Source organism: Schistocerca americana, chromosome 3 (genome assembly GCF_021461395.2).
Source record: "Schistocerca americana isolate TAMUIC-IGC-003095 chromosome 3, iqSchAmer2.1, whole genome shotgun sequence".
Lineage (NCBI taxonomy): Eukaryota > Metazoa > Arthropoda > Insecta > Orthoptera > Acrididae > Schistocerca > Schistocerca americana.
Genome location: NC_060121.1, coordinates 880,398,292 through 880,421,099, shown reverse-complemented (window position 1 = coordinate 880,421,099; position 22,808 = coordinate 880,398,292). Strand labels below are relative to the sequence as shown.

General features: G+C 38.7%; 1 protein-coding gene across 1 annotated transcript in view; it reads left to right on the top strand.

The window, feature by feature from the left end:
- The window catches only part of LOC124607442 (ELMO domain-containing protein 3-like), a 111,718-nt gene that overhangs the window by 77,567 nt on the left and 11,343 nt on the right, over positions 1-22,808 (top strand). The window contains exon 5 of the mRNA XM_047139773.1: positions 4,563-4,771. Within this exon, the coding sequence (XP_046995729.1) occupies positions 4,563-4,771 (209 nt within the window). The remainder of the gene's footprint in view (positions 1-4,562; positions 4,772-22,808) is intronic.

Sequence of the window (22,808 nt, the reverse complement as noted above, 5' to 3'; positions counted from 1 at the left end):
ACAAACATTTCTTTGCCACTTACCAGATGATGTCATCTCCTTTGCTCTATGTAGCCTTCCTCATAAGAAAATGAAGAAATAGTTGGATTTTGCTATGGATGCTGGTAACACTAGTGCGACTAACATAGATTGATTATAGAAATTTGTATTTATTCAGCACTGCTCCCTGTGCAAGTATCCTTAAAAGTCCAAACACTGATGGTAACATTTTATGTATGATGTATAATTCATTAAATAATTAACCAAAATACAAGGAGACCTGATACTGACATGTAATTTATTACTAACTATATTTTTGCAAATGTATTGCTTTGAATAATCTAGACCTGGAATGGTTGAGTTGTAAGGATTGAGTCTGACCAATAACTGTTCAGTTCTCTTAATGTTCTAAGTACTTCAAACTTTTCAGTGTGTACACTTTTATGTATGTTTTGTGAGGATCATTTTCTGTTACTAACAGCAGTTATTTTTGTTGTCAGTGATGTGTTAACGTTCATATATTATTGTGGCATGGCAAACAGTGTTTCCTTGAGCTCCATATATTTAACAGTTTTGGCACGTACATTGCTAGTCCTTTCCTGCCATAGCATAATCGAGGTTCATCCTTGCAGCTTCAGCTTGCTGCCCCTGACGCAGTCTGTCATCTGTCACTCGAAGGACCATATGCATGTCCATGTCTCGTGTATTGTGTGTGTGTGTGTGTGTGTGTGTGTGTGTGTGTGTGTGTGTGAACAAATGGAGTCATGTTGCTAACAAGCCATTCTATTCACATGATTTAATAACATTGTTTTAGGGATGCTTAAGGTGACTCCTTATGATTTTTTATTAAATATACTGAATGCAATGTAGTGAATAAAAGATATCATACCTATAATGCAAATGTTACATAGTGCTGGATTACCTCATCATCATTAATTTGAAAGCACTCTAGTTCTACATTTACATCTACATAAATACTCTGCACTCCACCATATGGTGCATGGCAGAGGGTATCCTGTTCCGCTATTAGTTATTTCCTTTCCTGTAACACTTGCAAATAGAGCAAGGGAAAAAACAACTTTTGTATGCCTCTGTACGAGGCCTAATTTCATGTATCTTATCTTCATGGTCCCTATGCACAATATATGTTGAAGGCAGTGGAATCGGTCTGCAGTCAGCTTCAGATGTCACTTCTCTAAATTTTCTTGGTAATGTTCCTCAAAAAGAATGTCATCTTCCCTCCAGGGATTCCCATGTGAGTTCCTGAAGCATGTCAACAACACTTGCATGTTGTTCAAGCCTACCAGTAACAACTCTAACAGTCCACCTCTGAATTGTTTCAGCGTCTTCCTTTAATCCTAAACACTGGAGCAGTAATCAAGATTAGGTTACACTAGTGTCCTATATGTGGTCGCCTTTACAAAGGAACAACACTTTCCTAGAACTCTCCCAATAGACTGAAGTCAACCATTTTTCCATTTCATATCACTTTGCAACATACGCCCAGATATTTAAACGATGTGACTTGTGTCAAGCAGCACACTGCTTATGCTGTATCCAAACATTACAGGTTTATTTTTCCTACTCATCTGCATTAACTTCCATTTTTCTACATTTAGAACTAGCTGCCATTCATCACACCATCTAGAAATTTGGCATGTTACTTGTAGAAGCATCTTTTAGGATCCACATCACTAAAGAGTCTGTGAAAGTAAATTAAATATTAATTTTGATTGAAATATCTTCAGTATTAATTATAACTGATTTAAACTTATACCTTTGGCTTTAATAAACGTGAATATTTTAGTGGGTAAAGTATACTGCCACATAGCTTAATGCTGCCTTACAAACTTCTCTGTTGTCTTTCTACTGGGTATGCGTCTCTGTAAGTGTACAAAGATAACAACGTGAAACTACTGCGAACATAAATAATAAACCAGTTCTCTCCAATAATTACTATATTGCAAACAAAGTCATGTTTACCACTACGTTACCAGTTAAGGTGACATACTGGATAAATGATTGAAGAAAGAATGATAGAGGTTATGTATTGTGAATCTCGATGTCATTCAAGTTTTTGGTCTGTGCCTATGTAGTTTTTCTGTTTTTTGCTCTTTTCAAGAGTAATTCATTGTGTAAAGCCTTCTGAATTTCTGTAGGGCATTGTTCTCATCATGAATACAGAGTAACCTGTGATGCGATAAAATATTTACATGCAGTATGCGCTTATATGGATGGCATTAGTATCTCTTACACAAGGTATAAAAGGGCAGCACATTGGGAGAGCTGTTATTTGTACTCAGGTGATTCATGTGAAAAGGTTTCTGACGTGATAATGGCTGCACAACGGGAATTAACGGACTTTGAATGGGGATGGTAGTCGGAGCTACACACGTGGGATATTCTGTTTTGGAAATGTTGTCAATGCTAACAAATGAACAACACTGCATAAATAACCACAGAAATCAATGTGGGACATACGCCGAACATATCCATTAGGATAGCTTAGGAAAATTTGCCATTAATGGGCTATGGTAATAGACAACAGATTCAAGTGTCTTTACTAACAGCACGACATCACCTGCAGCGCCCCTCCTGAGTTCATGACCATATCGGTTGAACACTAGATAATTGGAAAACTGTGGCCTGGTCAAATGAGTCCCGATTTCAGTTGGTAAGAGCTGATGGCTAGGTTCTTGTGTGGTTCAGACCACAAAGCCGTGGACTCAAGTTGTCAACAAGGCACTGTGGGAGCTGGTGTTGGTTCCATAATGGTGTGGGCTGTGTTTACATGGAATGGATTGTGTCCTCTGGTCCACCTGAACTGATCATTGACTGGAAATGGATATGTTTGGCTACTTGTAGACCATTTTCAGCTATTCGTGGACTTCATGCTCCCAAACACTGATGGGATTTTTGTGGATGACAGTGTGCCATGTCACCAGGCCATAATTGTTTACAATTGGTTTGAAGAACATTCTGGACAATTCAAACAAATGATTTGGGCACCCAGATTGCCCAACATGAATCCCATTGAATATTTACAGGACATAATCGAGAGGTCACTTTGTGCACAAAATCCTGCAGCAATGACATTTTTGCAATTATGGACAGCAGTAGAGGCAGCATGGCCCAGTATTCCGGAAGGGGACGTCCAGTGACTCGTTGAGTCTCTGCCACATTGAGTTGTTACACTACACCAGGCAAAAGGAGGTCCAACATGATATTAGGAGGTATCCCATGACTTTTGTCACCTTAGTGTATGTGAATGTAGATAAACAGTCAAGAGTGTGAGATGTAATACTCTCATGAGTGGTTGACAGCTATATTGTGGCATGGAATGCAACCCATTCAACTGTTTGCGTTAACATAGACTTTGTTAATCGGTGAAAGTGTTGGTGAGACACTCTGATTCATGATGTCTCAATCACTGACCATAACTCCGAGAGATTTATTGGAGCTAATCCACATGTGAGCAGAGGGCCACAGTGCTCAACAGGATCAAAGTGGTGTGATTGGGGAACTGTTCATGTACTCTTAAGTCTTTGGGGTGTTCCTAAAACCATTATTACACAATTTCACTTTAATGGGATGTTGCATTGTCTTGTTGAAGGTAGAGCTAGCATGTAAGGTGCTGTAAGCGAATAAACTGATGCACATGACAGAACAGTTCATTCCTGTATTGTTTACTGGTTAGAGAGGGTTGCAAACATATCAGTGTTTCAGTTTCATACTATGTAAGTATCTCCACTTGTCTAAACTTTGCAGTGTTGGTAAGTGAGATGTGGTACTTAAATTGATTTTTGATGTGATCATTTTCTACCATGGGCATGTGCTAATGGGTAACATGATTGATATCAACCTGCAAAATCTTCCACCGTCCTTTCATTCTTCACTTGTTTTCCTGTGACTGTGCTAATCTCTGTGTTCTGTGGGATCATGCTCTGAGCAGAGGTGCGGTGTGAGATGATAGCTTCTGTATGCCGTAGTGAGTGTGGATAACCACCATTGGATATCAAGTAGTTTGTTGCACTGTAGACCAACTACCTTCTGTTACAATCAGCAGTAGTTGACAGTGACCCCTGTTGTGGACATACTGTTATCCACAGCAGTTTACTGTGGTGGCAGTTTCCCCACGTGTTAAGGTATTCAAGAAATACACACTTGTCATTGAACCAAGTGAAAAGGCCAGTGTATGCATAACCTCACAGATGGAATGTCCCATGTATTGGGCATCTGCTATATGGATAAGATCAAATACACTGATATCGTGTGTCTTTCCCATGTTGTGCTCATTTGTCTCAGTGACAACCTGTTCAACGGCTGAGGATATTCCAGTCACATGACATGCCAAACTATCCCATTTGCCATGGTGACAGGAGTGCTTCCTCTCCAACACGGCTGCTGTTTATGATTGAGTTTGTCATAGTGATATTGAGTGTTTCAGGTAACTAAAATGTTTGTACCGTCAGAATGTAAGTGATCTTCTAATTGCTATTATCAGTGATTGTTCTATTTTTTGTGTTGTTTTATACAGATCTGTTGTTTTAATATAAAGATCATGACTCATGCTGATCATGCAGGGCAGTGATCCGGGCTCAGATCTACGAGGTGTCGGGATGCTGGGGATGCTACAATTGCTCTATCTCAGTAGCAATCCCAAATTGTCATCACTGGCACGCCACATTTATAGAGTGTCGACAGATGCAACTCATAGCTTTCCTCTTGCTGTACTGAGTTTCAACCTGACACGGGTAGCCTTGCAAGCTTTACGGCATGGACAGCTTAACAGGTTTGGAAAAATATCTACTGCAATTATTTGAAAATGTACATTGCTGCTGTTGCTCATGCATATAGTATATACTTATCACTCTGTCCATTAGATAAAGTTGTTACCTGAGTAAATTTTTGTATTGTTATGGCAGTGGTACCTTCCAAAATAGGAATGTCTTTGTACGATTAGTGCAGAAGTGGTGTTCGTGGGGCTGAGCATGCTTTCTTATAGTGCAAGTAACACAGTAATTTCGCACCCTAACATTGCTTCTGCACCCTAACACTGCTTCTAGATCAATGGTTGCATTACATTAGTTCCAAATATGCATATTATCTTTTAAACATTATTTTTTTGCATGATGCTTCTAGCATAAATGTAAAAAAGAAAAGTGAATTTGAGCTACTGAGTTTAAACAGTAAGTCCTCTCTGCAGACCAATAAAAGTCACCAGTGATCTCTCCATGAAAGAAGTATGGCTTCGTCTTTTCCTGATTTAGAGATATGAAAACGTCCTCTGTGACTATATCTGGCTTCTCTTTCAGTTTTGAATGTTTCTGCCTCATTGAAGCTAATGGAAGCTTTAGGATTGGTGTGTGTATTTTGCAGTGTGCCAACAAAGTTGAGTTTTTGCATTGCTTGTGAAGAGCTTTTAGTACCAAGTTGATTCAAAAGCTTCCTCAGAATCTGTGAAACTCAGACAGACACAGTGGTGATTCATACTCATTGTTGCAGCCTGCAGTTCCATTCAAGACTTGCATATGATCCATTATAACCACTTCTAAATTAGCCAGCTTGTTTATTTGCTTAGGTCCATATTACACACTCAGATATTTTTCACCAATCTCTTATAGAAGATGTGATAAAAGCACCCCAGTACACTGTCATATATTTTATAAAATGCAAAGATGAGGTGACTTACCGAACAAAAGCGCTGGCAGGTCGATAGACACACAAACAAACACAAACATACACACAAAATTCAAGCTTTCGCAACAAACTGTTGCCTCATCAGGAAAGAGGGAAGGAGAGGGGAAGACGAAAGGAAGTGGGTTTTATGGGAGAGGGTAAGGGGTCATTCCAATCCCGGGAGCGGAAAGACTTACCTTAGGGGGAAAAAAGGACAGGTATACACTCGTACACACGCACATATCCATCCACACATACAGACACAAGCAGACATATTTAAATATGTCTGCTTGTGTCTGTATGTGTGGATGGATATGTGCGTGTGTACGAGTGTATACCTGTCCTTTTTTCCCCCTAAGGTAAGTCTTTCCGCTCCCGGGATTGGAATGACCCCTTACCCTCTCCCATAAAACCCACTTCCTTTCGTCTTCCCCTCTCCTTCCCTCTTTCCTGATGAGGCAACAGTTTGTTGCGAAAGCTTGAATTTTGTGTGTATGTTTGTGTTTGTTTGTGTGTCTATCGACCTGCCAGCGCTTTTGTTTGGTAAGTCACCTCATCTTTGTTTTTATATATAAATTTTTCCAACGTGGAATGTTTCCTTCCATTATATTAATTTTATAAAATGCCTTTGACGAAGTTATTTTATTGTGTAATATGGTATAAGTTATTAGAGACATATGTATGTACAAGGTGTCTTGTGCAGAGAGAGAGAGAGAGAGAGAGAGAGAGAGAAGCAGTATTTTGCAGCAGGGCATCACCTGTTTCTTTTCTGTAAATCCCACCACTATTGCTCCCTCTCCTGGCATCGTGCCAGCTGGTGATGATGGGGTGTGCCCCATGTGGAGGTGGAATTAAACACCCACATTTTCTCTGATCTGGCCTTTTTGAATTAAGGACACCAAAACCATGGTCTAACATAACAGTCACAATACTCCATTGTATTGGTACCCACAGTGATAGCATCACCTGAAGTGACCAGCAAGAGAGACTTCTGAATACCATATTGGATTAGTGTGAATATTAACATGTATTCTGATTTGTAACATAGTTTTCACAATAGGGAGTGTGTGTAGTGCCATAAAAATTGACAATAACTAAAAAATGACACCACATTTGTCATTCTTTAGTTTCCTAAGGACCTTGAGAGGTATGAAACTGTACATTGCAGGACAGTTCATTTACAATTCTCTCATAATGTGAAGATATTTAGTAAATAATGTTGTTTACCTTTAATAATAGAAAATGCTAGTAAACACCAGAAGACCTGTCATTTTACAGAAAGATGTTGTACAGCGGAGTTTTTTTCGCTATGCTTTCAGCCAAATCAATGAATGTGGAACATAGGAAAACTACGTTATTTAATATACCAAATAAGCCACCACACATGTAGCTTAAGGGAAAACCATACAGATATGATAATAAATCATCAAAAGCAATAAGACTATTTCCCAACACAGAAGAAACCAGTTCCAGAATTTTTGCTATATCAGAGCCACAAACAGCAATAATCTTAAAAACATTTGTTTTTTACACCAAATTAATTAAATTTACAAAAATATTCATGTATTAGGAAGTTGAGTGAAGAATGGGTGAATCATTAATCTCCCTAAAAATTTTAAGTGTTAAGGAAAGTGCCTTTGATAGCAACAGCAGATAACAACAGAAATATATGCTTCTCATGCCTGAAATATGTGTGCCGTATTTACTCGAATCTAAGCCGCACTTTTTTCCCGATTTTTGTAATCCAAAAAACCGCCTGCGGCTTAGAATCGAGTGCAAAGTAAGCGGAAGCTCTGAAAAATGTTGGTAGGTGCCGCCACAACTAACTTCTGCCATCGAATAGATGTAACGCTACACAGGCATGCTTTGCAGACACAAAGATAAATACTGGCGCCAAAACCTCTGCGTCAGTAAATAAATTTAAAGAAAAGGTAGAAGAATGTTAACATTATGCCATGTATTCTTTCGTGTTTGCTGTTATCTCATTTAAATCCTGTCTGCCTAATAAACTACGAAACCAGAGTGAGACAACAGCAAACGCGGAAGAATATACATATCATGTCATGTTTATGTTTGTATTATTTTTATGCTGAATAGTGATACAGTCAGAAATGAAGTACGGCAACTGACTAGATTTTTAAATCCAAGATGACTCTAATTTATGTGCAGAATGTAATGTACTAAGGAAGAGTCTGCAAAGATTTTCAAACAGAGAAAAATTTTCGCTAAACTCTCGTTCAGAACATCTTTTATCATACGCAGTCTATTACTTTGTTCTTGTTGATCATTATCAAAGAAAGCAGCAGTGTAAGTAACAACAAATAGCAGTCTCTAGCCATTGTTTCGCTTATGAGACAATTCCTCTCTTTTCTTATTGTAAGCCGCAGTAGCGCGCACAAGAGCAAGCGGCGACAGGTCGTAAACACTCATTATCAGAGTGCGACAAACAATGCATGACACATTACAATAATGCAGTTTCAGCTTAGAGTGGCGTAAACACCTATAACAAAGAGAACGGCACTTATCAGATCAAAGCAAAGTAAGCAATCGATTTAAACCAGGCGAAGCACCTGAAAAAGGAAGGGTACCCGTACAAATACGGGCAGAGCGCCTGACACATAGCAATGGCTATTCGGTAAAGCTTAACTGTTATGCTTACGACTCGAACCAAACTACTGTATCTGTATCTTCATCCATTGGACCTAAATTGTATTTCATGTTACAATGGACCAACTTTGTTTCGATTTGGAGGTGCAGTCTGAGACTTTTCTCTCTCCTTGAATTTCGAGTCTCAAATTTCAGGTGCGGCTTAGATTTGGGAAATTTTTTTTCTTTGATTTAGAGTCTGATTTTTCAGGTGCAGCTTAGATTCGAGTAAATACGGTATATATTCTCTTGCTTTCAGTGGAATAAGCTATAGATACTCATGTATTTGAAAATGTTTCTTCATCAATAAGTTGCAGCTTATGCCTCTGAAACAGTGTGATAAGACTGTTTTTACGTGTATTTCACGATTCATTCCTCTTGGTAACTCACTAATGAATGGAATGCAAACATATAACAACTATTTCATTAATTAAGATGAAAATAATTAAACACAATGCTTGTGGCACATACGACTATCTGCTTTCTCACTGATTGGAGCACTAGTGTCGCTCCAGCAGTCAAACTATAACATGGATTTCTAGCAAACAACTGATTTCATTACCTACAATCAGATGTTCAAGTGAAATTAAATGGTCTCCCTGTTTTTTAGAACTGTAATTCTATGTTCAACAATGGAAAAACCAGGATGGAATGTAACATTATTATGAGAAGAAAAGTTGCTACTCACCCTATAGCAGAGAGGTAGGCACAACAAAAATACTGTCACAATTATAGCTTTCAGCCATTATGGCCTTTGTCAACAATAGACACATAAGGCCTTATTGGCTGAAAGCTATAATTGTGAGTGTCTTTTGGTTGTGCCTATCTGCGACTCAGTCTCTCCACTATATGGTGAGAAGCAACTTTCCTTCTGATAATATTGTAATTCTATGTTGGTAGCAGACAGAGCAGGAGCTCAGACTGGAAGGAAATAGTCTGTATCCATCCCAGTATTTGCCTTAAGAAATTTAGGGAAGCTATGGAAAACCTAAATCTGGGCGGCCGCACAAAGATTTGAAATGCTTTTACCCTGAGTCAGTCTTTTGTCTTACCACTGCTCTACCATGCTTTGTCTGCTCAGTTGCCTCTGATATTATTTTGTAGTCTGCTGTGTCATCTCCTGTTACATTTCCTCCTCTTCTTTGGATAATGTTTGTGATCTATCAGATTTTCTTGGCACTATTGATTAATGGTGTACTTCCAGATGTTCTGCCAAGTTGTTTTTTTCTCTTTTATGCACAGTATTTTGATGACTGACCCAGCTCCTTTCGTTAGGTGCTGCAAGTTTTGCTGTTACATGTACTCATTGTCTGGAATCCAACCAGACTATTTATAGCAGAGTTTGATTCTCCGTGGCCCCAATGCCCTCTGACACTTTTTGATTTTCCAGAGCCTCCACTGGTATTCCACAATATCCAAATTTTCCCAGCCGTTCTCAGCTCTGGTGGATATAATGGCTGGTGAGTGATTCTTGGGTTCTTTTCCTTTTCCTCTTTTTTTCTGTGCCAGTCTCAACGTCTTTCTCATGCATTCTTGATTTGGATTGCAGTGCTCATTCAGTTTGATGACCTTCAGTACCTATTCCTTAGAATACAATTTGTAGGTGGTGTAATTCTTCAGTGAGACACTCCTCATCTGGAAGTGTTCAACGTCTATGGACAATACTCTTTAGCACCGAATTTCATTGTGACAGATGATGATGGCTCAAGGCGTGAAGACAGAGCCCAGTGTGTGTATGCTTCCTATATGCACAGTGACCCAGGGGTCTGTCTGTTCTTAAGTAACACATTGAAGAAAGATAGCTGGCTCTCTTTCTCAATATTCAAGTTCCATTGTGGCTTTTATTTTATGATGAATAGAGTTTAATTGTTCCAGGAACTCAAACTCTTTGCTCCAGATGACCAAACGTATGTTGTCCACATACCAATAGAAATATGATGGTTACAACTTTGTGGATTCCAGTGCATTTGCTTCAGGTTTGCCAAGACTCATTTATCTTCCTTATGTTGGTCCAATATCCAATAGACTCCTACAGAAACACACAATTCAGAGTACATCACTTCCTTCAACTAAGATAAAAGTCTTCTTTGTAATGTTAAAGGTGATCTAAGTCTCCAAAAGTTGGCTGTGTATCACATTCTATACAAATGTGGTATGTCTTCTATCACAACAGTCCAGGTGAATAATTTTTGTCGATTCTACATACCCAGCATTATTTTCCTGCTCAGCATTTCTTTATCAGTATTTCTCCAATGATTCAGCTGCTGCTGTAATATGTTGTTGTTGTTGTTGTTGTTGTTGTGGTCTTCAGTCCTGAGACTGGTTTGATGCAGTTCTCCATTCTACTCCATCCTGTGCAAGCTTCTTCATCTCCCAGTACCTACTGCAACCTACGTCCTTCTGAATCTGCTTAGTGTATTCATCTCTTGGTCTCCTCCTATGATTTTTACCCTCCACGTTGCCCTCCAATACTAAATTGGTGATCCCTTGATGCCTCAGAACATGTCCTACCAACTGATCCCTTCTTCTAGTCAAGATGTGCCACAAACTCCTTATCTCCCCAGTTCTGTTCAATACCTCCTCATTAGTTATGTGACTACCCATCTAATCTTCAGCATTCTTCTGTAGCACCACATTTCGAAAGCTTCTATTCTCTTCTTGTCCAAACTATTTATCGTCCATGTTTCACTTACATACATGGCTGCACTCCATACAAATTCTTTCAGAAATGACTTCCTGACATTTAAATCTATACTCGATGTTAACAAATTTCTCTTCTTCAGAAACACTTTCCTTGCCATTGCCAGTCTACATTTTATATCTCTCTACCTTGACCATCATCAGTTATTTTGCTCCCCAAATAGCAAAACTCCTTTACTACTTTAAGTTGTCTCATTTCCTAACCTAATTCCCTCAGCATCACCCAATTTAATTCGATTACATTCCATTATCCTTGTTTTGTTTTTGTTGATGTTCATCTTATACCCTCCTTACAAGACACTGTCTATTCCATTCAACTGATCTTCCAAGTCCTTTGCTGTCTCTGATAGAATCAAAATGTCATCGGCGAACCTCAAAGTTTTTATTTCGTCTCCATGGATTTTAATACCTATTCTGAACTTTTCTTTTGTTTCCTTTACTGCTTGCTCGATATACAGATTGAATAACATTGGGGAGAGGCTACAACCCTGTCTCACTCCCTTCCCAACCACTGCTTCCCTTTCATGTCCCTCGAAATGTAGGTTTGCCTTTCCTTAATCTTTCTTCTAAGATAAGTTGTAGGATTAGTACTGCTTGATGTGTTCCAATATTTCTACAGAATCCAAACTGATCTTCCCCGAGGTTGGCTTCTACCAGTTTTTCCATTCATCTGTAAAGAATTCGCATTAGTATTTTGCAGCTGTGACTTATTAAACTGATAGCTCAGTAATTTTCACACGTCAACATCTGCTTTCTTTGGGATTGGAATTATTATATTCTTCTTGAAGTCTGAGGGTATTTCGCCTGTCTCATACATCTTGGTCACCAGATGGTATAGTTTTGTCAGGACTGGCTCTCCCAAGGCTGTCAGTAGTTCTAATGGAATGTTGTCTACTCCTGGGGCCTTGTTTCGACTCGGGTCTTTCAGTGCTCTGTCAAACTCTTCACACAGTATCATATCTCCCATTTTATCTTCATCTACATCCTCTTCCATTTCCATAATATTGTCCTCAAGTACATCGCCCTTGTATAGACCCTCTATATACTCCTTCCACATTTCTGCTTTCCCTTCTTTAGTTAGAACTGGGTTTCTATCTGAGCTCTTGATATTCATACAAGTGGTTCTCTTTTTTTCTCCAAAGGTCTATTTAATTTTCCTGTAGGCAATATCTGTCTTACCCCTAGTGAGATAAGCCTATACATCATTACATTTGTCCTCTAGCCATCCCTGCTTAGCCATTTTGCACTTCCTGTTGATCCCATTTTTGAGACATTTGTATTCCTATATATACTCTTAAAACCAAACTACGTTAGACAGTAATTTTTTATTGAAATAAATTAAGAGGCTTTTCAAATAAATGCTTCTTTTGTATTCCTCTTACAAATGACACATGTGCTTTTTGAACTTTGTACAATAATAGTAAAGGGAATCCAAGGAAAAATCTGAAAAGGGAATTAAGGTTCAGGAAGAAGAAATAAAAAATGTTAAGGTTTAATGAAACAATGGAAAATCCAGGATGGAATGTAACAAGGGCAGAGAAGGGAAGTTTCTACTCACCGTATAGAGGAGATGCTGAGTCGCGATAGGCACAACAAAGAGATTCACTCAGTTATAGCTTTCAGCCATTAAGGCACACGCGCGAGCACGCAACTTGCACACATGTCTGCAGTCTCAGAGAGCTGAAACCACACTGCGAGCAGCAGCTCCACACTGCGAGCAGCAGCTCCAGCGCATGATGGGAGTGGCGACTGTGTGGGGGTAAGGAGGAGGATGGGGTGGGGAGGGGGAGGGATAGTATGGTGGGAGTGGCGGACAGTGAAGTGTTGCAGTTTAGATGGAGGGCATGAGAGAAGGTGTGGAGGGGGGAGGGGGTGGAGGTGCGGAGGGTCAAAACAACGGTGGTGGAGCCTTCCAAATACACCTTTTCATGGAGAACATCATGCACTGTCCATTCTCTGGTCACTGGATCAGCCTTACTCAGGTTTAGTACAGGTGTATGGACCTCAAACTGGATGTTGTCAAGAGGATAAGATCCAGTTTCTTGAAAATCTGGAAAAAGTCATTAGTAAAGAGAGAGTGATGATTGTACGAGACCTAAATGCGCAGATTGAGACAGATAGAACAGGATATGAGAATGTAATTGGACCCCACGGATATCGTAGAGGAAATATAGAAGATGAGCATCTCCTTGACTTCTGTATGAGGAATGGCTTGGTGGTGAAAAACAGTTGGTTTGTGAAGAGACAGAGCCGTAATATAACACGATATGGTTGGGGTGGATTACAAAAGACTGTAATTGATCATGTCATCACAGATGAAGAGAGGAGTAGAATAGTAACTGATGTCAGAGTAATCCCTAGCGAGAGCCTTGACAGTGATCACAGTCTGTTAGTAGCGGATGTGAGAAACTTCCATGTGCTCATAGTACAGAACAAGAAAATGCCAAAAATCAAATTATGGGGACTCCAGAAAACAGGGAAGAGAGCTGAATATCAGAACCAGATAACCCTGTTACCAAGAAATGTAAGGAAAAATGGAGATGCAGAATGGACCAGACTAAGGTACATATTGGTAAAGGAAGCCACCAAAGTTTGCGGAAAGAAGAGATGAGACAAATATCAGAAACCTCAAACAAATGTACCGAATCAAGAAAATGTAAGTTAAAAGAACAGTTGCAGAAGAAAAGACCAAGACATTGAAGATATTCTCTCAGAAATTGGAGGAGGGCAATAGAGGTAATAAGAAACTGTTGTACAGGGTTGTCAGAGGTAAAAGGAAACCAATGAATACCATAAAAGCACTTGAAGATGAAAATGGAAATATGGTTAGGATAGAAAGTGATGTGAGAGAAGTCCTGAAAAACCATTTTGACCACCTACTAAATAGATCAGTTGAGGCAAATACAGAACTAGAAATCCACACTAACTATGAGGAAACTTCCATCACCTGGACAGAAACAGAGGCAGCCTTAAAATCTATGTCTAAAGGTAAATCTTCAGATGCAGATGAAGTGAATGCAGACATGATAAAGTCAGAAGGCATACAGTGGCTGCACTGAGTACTCAGTGCCATATGGGGAGATAACAAAATACCTGCAGATTGGAGCAAGGGTGTAATAATTCCCCTGTTTAAGAAAGGTAGCAGGCAGAACTAACTATAGAGGAATAACCGTATTGTCTCATGGGCTGAAAATACAGGGTGGCCCAAAAAGGATGGTCACATTTTAAATAACTATAACTCCATCAGTTTTACAAATTAATTTTATTCAATTACGTAACTAAATGCTCCCAGGCACCCAATTACAAGAACTAACCACAAAAAATCATGTACGGAAAATGACTTCCGGAAAATGGTGTCCTTCCTCGGTGATGCATTCCACAAGTCTTCCATCACTTTCACTACTGTTTCTTCTTGAATTGCCATAATTTCCGCACTGATTGCCTCCTTCAGATCAATTAAGTTTCGGGGCTTCTTTACGTAGACTTTTGACTTTAGGTATCCCCAAAGAAAAAAATCACAGGCTGAGAGGTCAGGTGATCTCGCGGGCCAGTGGACATCTCCAAAACGCGAGATGATGTGGTGGGGGAACATCCGCCTTAAAACACACATGGAGTCATTGGCTGTGTGGGCCGTGGCCCCGTCCTGTTGAAACCAAATTCGATCTCGATTTACATGTAACTCTCGCAGTTTCAGCACCAAAAAGCTACGTAGCATGTTAACGTAACGTTTCGAGTTCACTGTGACTGTAGCGTTGTTTTCCTCAAAAAAATAAGGACCAACAATCCCCAATCTTGAAATTCCACACCAGACTGTTACCTTAGCACTATGAAGAGGCTTTTGGTGCAATTCTCTGGGATTATCTGCTGCCCAATACCTGCAGTTTTGTTTATTGACATAGCCGTCTAAATGGAAATGGGCTTCATCTGACATAAGAAGCACAACATCATTATTAGAGTACAAAATGTCAAGCATTGATTCACAAAATCGTCTTCGCTGCTCAAAATCACGATCATACAGCTTTTGCGTGATCATAATTTTGTATGGGTGAAACTGTAACTCACGGCTTAAAATACGCTGCAACGAACTACGGCTGAGGCCTAAAGTTTGAGCACGACGCCTAGTGGAACGACGCGGGCTTTGCAGCACTGACGCTCTAACATCATCAATGTTCTGTGGAGTAACTGCCGTACGTGTACGCCCTGTAGATTTACCACTTTTGACAGACCCTGTTGTCCGGAATGCAGTCACCCAACGTGATATGGATCTGCGATCTGGAATGGGTCCATCACGCGCTACACCAAAACGTTGTCGAAACAATCGTTGCACAGTAATAAACGATTCATCATTTCTGAAAAACTGTTCCACAGCAAAAACACGATGCTCGACCGTCCACTGCGCCATCTCGTGGCAAACTGGGTGTAATGGCCGACTTGCAGACGGCCGGCAGTGGTCCCCCCTCCTCACCTTTCAATGGTACTACGCAGTTCAAATCCGACCATCCTTTTTGGGCCACCCAGTACTTGAAGATCATAGAAAAGAGACTGAGAACTATCATAGGACCTCAGCTGGAGAAGGAACGATATGGCTTCAGAAGTAACAGGTAAACAACAGATCTAATTTTTAGCACCCGCATGTTGATGGAAAAGTATTGGGAGAAAGGCAAGAATGTGGTCATTGTATTCCTGGATATAAGAAAAGCCTATGATAGTGTTATAAGAGATAAGATCTGGGAGTGTCTGAGAAAAAAGAATATGCCTGAAGGACAAATGAGAAAAATTCAGATGTTGTACAAAGACTGTACTAGATGCGTACAAATTGGGGAAGGACATTCATCATTTTCGAGACCAAGAGTGGAGTTCAGCAAAGAAGTGCACTGTCCCCACCACTATTCATCACTGTAATGGATACTATAATGAAGAACGTCGAGGAGAAATCAGGTGAACTGAATGTGTTTGCCTTTGCTGATGACATTATGATATGGGGTGAAACTGAAGAGAGTACAGATCAGATTCGATGAATGGAAATCTCAGTTCCAGAAATATAACCTCCAAGACCAAGACAGTGGTGATGGCAGTCAACAGAGATAGACAACCAACAAGTGTAAAACTAAGAGACCACCAACTAGAGTGTGTGGACAAGAGTGCAAAAAGGATTTGAACTCTACCAGCAATTAAGATAACTTTTATGGGATGACTTGATTCCAAAACTGGCCAAACTGATGATGTTTAATAGCTATTTCATATCAATATTAACCTGTGGTATTGATACATGTACCCTTACAAAAAGAGAATCATCAAGGCTGCAAGCATAAGAAATGAAATTTCTTAGATCCACCATCCAGAAGACCAAGATGGACACATTAAGGACTGAGGGGGTGAGGAAGGAAGCCGCAATAAATAAAGACATCCCTATTATATCGAGTTGGTGCATCTGGACTTCGATGGTACTGGCTTGTGATGAGAATGGAGCCAACTAGAACAGCCAAAATAAATTTGGAAAGACAGGTCGATGGGAAAAGACCTCAAGGAAGACCATTTTCATAAATCATGTGAAAACATCAGTGACAATGAAAGTTTGAGTCAGACTTGTAGGTGTGCTCAGATAGCTTAATAGTTAAGGTGACTACTTACAAAACATGGACGATCCAAGCCCTGTGTTACCCGTAATGAATGCAAAATGAAAAAATAGCCATGCTCTAGAAAAAATATACCATATGCACATTGAAGTGGAGCTGAATGACGCCATTGGCCAGCGCGTCATGTGGTACACTGCCTGTTATTACTTTGAATTTACCACTCGCTCACTTTATTCACTGTATTCCACTTGGTACATGTGCAGGAGAAGATGGGAGGTTGCTTTGAACCTTAAATTTGGAAAAATATTAATTGCGTTTTGGAAGTCTGGCATCTAAAATTGAAGATTCTCATAAAAATAGCAGGCAGTCAGTAGATCAGAGACAAGAGTGCAAATTCAAAAGCAATAGAGGAGTCCAGGCAGATACCATACACAGAAGAGAATGAGGAAGAAACAGAGGGGGAAAAAACATTAAGAAAATACTTTTGAAAGCCTTGAAAGTGAAACTGAAATTATCTGATGACTTGCCAGGACTGACTACATGTTTTTTCAATGGGATTTTTGGCACATATACAATTTATGTGTGAAGTCCCACAAAAAAAAAAAAAAAAAACTCTAAGAGCCTATATAAAGTATCTCCTATTTAAAATACTACTCTCCCACATAAAGATGTGCTGCTCTCTGTCGGTAGGGTGTTTTCATGAAGTCTTGAGAGACTTGAGCAGTAGTCTTGTCTTCCAGCCCACATTCCTCACTCGGGTAAAGCCACCAGTTTCATATGTCTACCCAGTTGTGACAGAGTGCATTGCTAGGCAATGACATTTTCATATCTATGTTGCAAAGTGTTTGGATTGTGATGCAATGACTGTGAATAATGAAAAGAAGGGTTTTGTGTGGCTGAGGAATAGCAAATTGTACAGAGAAGTATCTTAAAAACAAGACCTTTGAAGAAGAATGTTTACAATCTCATGGGATGCCACCTTTGGCATTTTGAGACATTGTTAGCAAGTTGAAGGACATTGAACAAATTGCTTGTGAAGAGGCACCAAATTCCCACAAAATGAGAACTGGGAGATGTGGTGAGATAGAAAATGTTGTATTCAGGGACACATCAGGCATTTTGTCAATTCCTGTACTTGGACCAGTAATTCAAGCAAAGGCGATAAAAGTTGTGATCAAGATGAAAATAGAATATTATATTGCATCTGTAGATTGACTTGTATGTTTAAGGGATGTGCTGGAATTGCATAGTCAGTGGTGAGACTGAATCTGCAAAGGAAGTTGACGTTAACTTGCCTGAAAAAATGTCTTAGCAGGCTTTATGACATGGCATGAAAAGCCTGACATACTTAAAACAGTCAAAGTGGGCTGTTTTTCAGGATGCAGGGCTGACAACTCTTACACTGTACAAAATTAAACTTGTCCTGTACAAAATTAAACTTGCTGTGGTGGGAACTTCAGCAAAGATAAAATGAGAACACACACTTATGTAACAGAGAGACTGAAGTTTTCTCGTGAAAAAACCATTAGTCCCTGTTGATTCAAAAAGTGCAGATTGCCATGCGAGTACACATCAGCGACAAGCCTACTTATGGGAGTTCCGTTTGTCACATGGCTCAAAGTGCTTGATCACAAAATGATTAAAGAAAGCCACAAGATTTTGCTTCTGATAGATAATTGTGTTGCTCACTTGAAAGATGTTTCACTGCAGAACACTAAACTTGCTTTCCTTCCTCCCAACACAACCAGAAAATTTCAGCCCATCGATCAGGGGGACACACATTTCTTTGCATTTACTTGGTATTTAAGAGACATTAATGTGTTGAAATCTGTGGAGCTATTTAATCTCCTGTATGATCTGAGGTTTATTTCACCTGTGTGGGAAACTTTCAGATCATTGGAAACTGTTTCTAGGAGGCTTGAGTTTCTGAGTAGTTTATCAGCCTCTTGGAATTTTTGGGAAAATGTTTTTTTACTGTGTGCAGCAGCCTGGATAAATTTTAGCTATAGACATGTGTAGGAACAAATGCTGCTGTTAACTATACCGATGACAAATCGTAGCAGGTAGTCTATGAGAAACTCAGCAACATCCAAATGTATAACTCTATTTAGATTGATAGTAATATTATGACATCTCATCTCAGATGTTGTACATAGATGAAATGGAGGATAAAACAAAGGAAGATAATCTTGTTGAAGATAAGCAGGGATGAGAATGCAAAACAGAACCTGTTTCCTTCAAAACATTGAGTCTTGAACGTGATATGCTGATACGTCTTCCTTGGAAACACTGAATCATTTGATGACATTAACTATAGACCTAATCAGTAGAAAACACTCTCCTTAAACACCAGTGTAGACTGAAGCAACAGATACTTCATCAGTTCCTTAAAAATGTGTAATTTCTGTGCTTCAAAAACTCAGTTTGTATTTTATTGGATGAATTAATTAAATTACAGTAATAATACTGCATTTATTTCTTTTTATAGTCTCTGGAACCCATTTATGTAGATTCACATTCTGTTAATTCTTGCAGAAGCTGCTGTTATGATGCTAAAAATCATTTCTCCTTAAAGTACACCTGACCTGTGAACCTTTTTAGAATGTCTTAATGAGATTTTGCCATATTGCCAGGAAGACAGCTATGTAGTTATTAATGTTTCTTGATTATAACACCATTGCAAACTAAGCATAACATGTTTAACTTTTTTAAAATTTTATTGTTCATCAGTTCTTGTTTGTGATTTTAGACAGATTTTGCCACTGTTTTGCATCCAGTCAGGACAGAGAACATCTTGGCTTTAGACACAGATCCCAGAGCTGAAGTATACCCCTACAGTAGCCTAACAGTAATCCCAAGATGTGAGAGTTGTAATCTGCTGTCTGTAGCTAATGTGGTACATATTTCAAGATTGTGTGCCATGCAACTCTTGCCTAGGTTCTTGGATGGGAGATTTTAGTGTGATTTCATGATTGCTGACTCATTCCTTTAGTTTCATAGTTATCAGCCAGGCACATTATCCTGAAATATTGTTTTAACATTTTTCAGTCTTTATATTTGTATTTTAACATTACATTTTAAGGCAAATGCTAAATTAGCACATTTAGATACTCAAACAACTTTGATCACAGAATATGACAGTAAGGACTCCAGTAACTGTGATGCTGAATGCCTGAAACCCATAACCATCATCATCATTATTGGTTGCTTAGTAGGTAAATGTCAGACTACATATCTAAAGGTTCAAATTTTGTTTCCTGCACAGTCCTAGGTTTTTATGATGTCAGTTAACACCTCTGGTAATGTTTACTGTAGGTAATGGTTGTCAGATTGCACCAGGGTTTGGACTTCTGTTAAACACAAGGACTCCCAGTACTTATTCCATAGGACAAACTAAGGCAAGGGCACATCATTACAATACGATCACACCTATTAAAGTGCTGCAGTGTTTCAGCCAGTCTGTGGACTGATAGCAGTGCCATTTTGATGTAAAAATGTGTTATTCGTCCTGTATTGTCCATAAACAAATGGTGCAAATGAGTGATTTATGATTAACAGAAGTGCGATTTATCAGCACATGTGGCAGATATTATAATATTGCAAGGGCAATGACAATTTTGATTTGTAAGAATTACTTTCTGCCAAGTGCAACTTTCCAGTGGCTCAAAGCACACTGTTTTCTTCTTCCTTGTATTCAGCTCCTGCAATGCCTGTTGTGGAATAGAGCACTGTTATAACTGTTGAGACAAGGGCTTTTAGAATAGTCTAACATTTTTTAAAAATTTTATATTGTTTTCAACATATTCGCATTTTTGTATGTTTGTTATTTATTTTATGTTCACTGTGCTGATTTATTGATAGATGTCAGTACATTGATCCTCTCCTTTAGAATATCCTGTTTTAATTAATTTAAGTGATTCTTGAGAAAAGGGGGGGGGGGGGGGCATTTGCAAGTGAGTGTAATCCAATGTTAGTAAAAATCATTTTATCATTGTTGAGCACATATTTCATCTATCTTTTCTTCTTTGTTTGATTGTTCTTTGTAGTGTATAGAAAAATTAGTGTGACAAGAGTAAGTCAGAAAGTGAAGTTGTGCAGTTTATTGCTCTTAAGTGGAAGAATGAAACTCATTGCAGTTTATTTAGTTACCAGCTTGTAGGCTCGATTGTAACTGGTACTTGCTGCTACACTCAGTGAATTAGAACCTTGATGGAGGGACCAAAGTAGAAAAGATATTGAACAATTTGTCAGGGGACAATATGTGTGTATCACCAGAAATGTTACTGGCATGTATTACCAATTTGATCCAGATGAAAAGGAGGTAACATGAAATGCGAAAATGCCTAAATCATGAGCTTCAAAATTTGTAGGACAGCCACAGATTTATGGAAGATTATGGGAACTAGATGGGACATTCAAGAAATGATTGTTAATTTTGAGATTAATCATCCTGTTTGCAATAAATGGCACTCTGTTATGAAACCCCTTGACAGATTGCAACTGTGTACTAGACTTCATCTGGACATTATAAAGGCAGTGCTCTTATTAACTGAGCTGTCTAGGTTAGGCTTAGCTGATAACTTTGTGGTATATTAGTATTTAATTATTGCTATACAGGTATGTGTTCTATGCAATTCCTGTTGCATTTCAGGACACAGTATTTTGGCAATTCCTGTTGCATTTCAGGACACAGTATTTTGTAGGACACAGTATTTTGATGCAGAATTTTCTGGTCATCTTTAGGTGTAATAATACATACATGAAAATTTATGCCAGTATACACTTGAAGATGGCCTGAATACTCTGCACCAAAATATTGTGGCAGGAAGGTACTGACAACTGCCTGTTCTCTCAAATTTCCATTGAAAAATCTATATGCTGGGAAAGCTTTAAATAATGCATGTGAAACATGTTATATTGTTACACTACAGTTATTGTACAATGTTATTTGAATTTGATCTCGAACACATACTCATAATTACTATTATTTATTTATTTTGTGTTCCATAGGTCCATGTGAACAAATCACAGGGTATGGAATGAGTTAGTTTTATAAGTTTGTTGTGATTAATGCAGTACACAGTTCTATGGAAACATGTTCACATTGGTAAGGTAAAAAAAATAATAATACAGTTACAACGAAACACACACACACACACACACACACACACACACATACACACACACACAAACTGAATGGACATTATACATTATGGCTCAAGAACTCTTCTCTTCTATAGTGTAAAATGGCCCTTGCAACAGGAAATGCCTATTTTTTTAAAAATAAGGAATCATTATCTACTAGATACTTAATTTGTGAAGAGATAGCTTTAAAAAATTTGCCAACACTAAACTAGATCCACTTCTGCATCATACTTAGATTTGTAAGCTTAAAGTGTATGTCTTTTGGGAAAAGCTTCTGACTTACCCTTGTCCTTTTATAACAAAGTGATATATTCATACTGATTGTTTGTTGTGGGGCTGAGTAATGCAATTACTTTTGAATATTTTTTTACAGTTGTTATTTCAGCTATGTACATGATGCACGCTTCATAATGCATGTGAAACAGACACACATCTCTTGTGTAGCACATTGAATCATCTATCCAACGAGTTGAAGCAGTAAAGCATCAAGAGCTACAGGGGCTCTTTCAGTCAGTCGCATCCATTTAGAAAAGTGCATTTCTCTACTACAGGTATGTGGTGGGCAAGCAGCAGTGAAAACAATATTTCACTTACAATGCATTGATGTAATTTGTTTTTAAATGGACACATTGCTATTTGACTGTATCGTTGTTTATTTAATTATGACCCAGGTTTCGGCCTTTTATGCCATTTTCAAGTGACAGAGTGTGTGTCATTAACACATATTGCAGGACATCAAGCTCAAAATTGGCCATAAATTAAGAAAAATATTTGCTCTCCACAAAGTGCCAGCTGTAAATTCATCCATCTTGTAAAAAGATCAGTGCATAAAAGTGGGAGCATGTAATATTTAATAAAAACAGGTTTTTATTAAATATGACATGCTCCCACTCTTATTTACTGATCTTTTTACAATATTATGATTATTGAATCTGGTACTTTGTGGGGGGCGAATGTTTTTTTTTAATCTATAGCCAATTTTGAGCCTGATGTATTGCAATATGTGTTAATGACATAGACTCTGTCACTTGAAAATAGCATAAAAGGCTGAAACCTGAGTCGTAATTAACCCTTAAGCGGTCA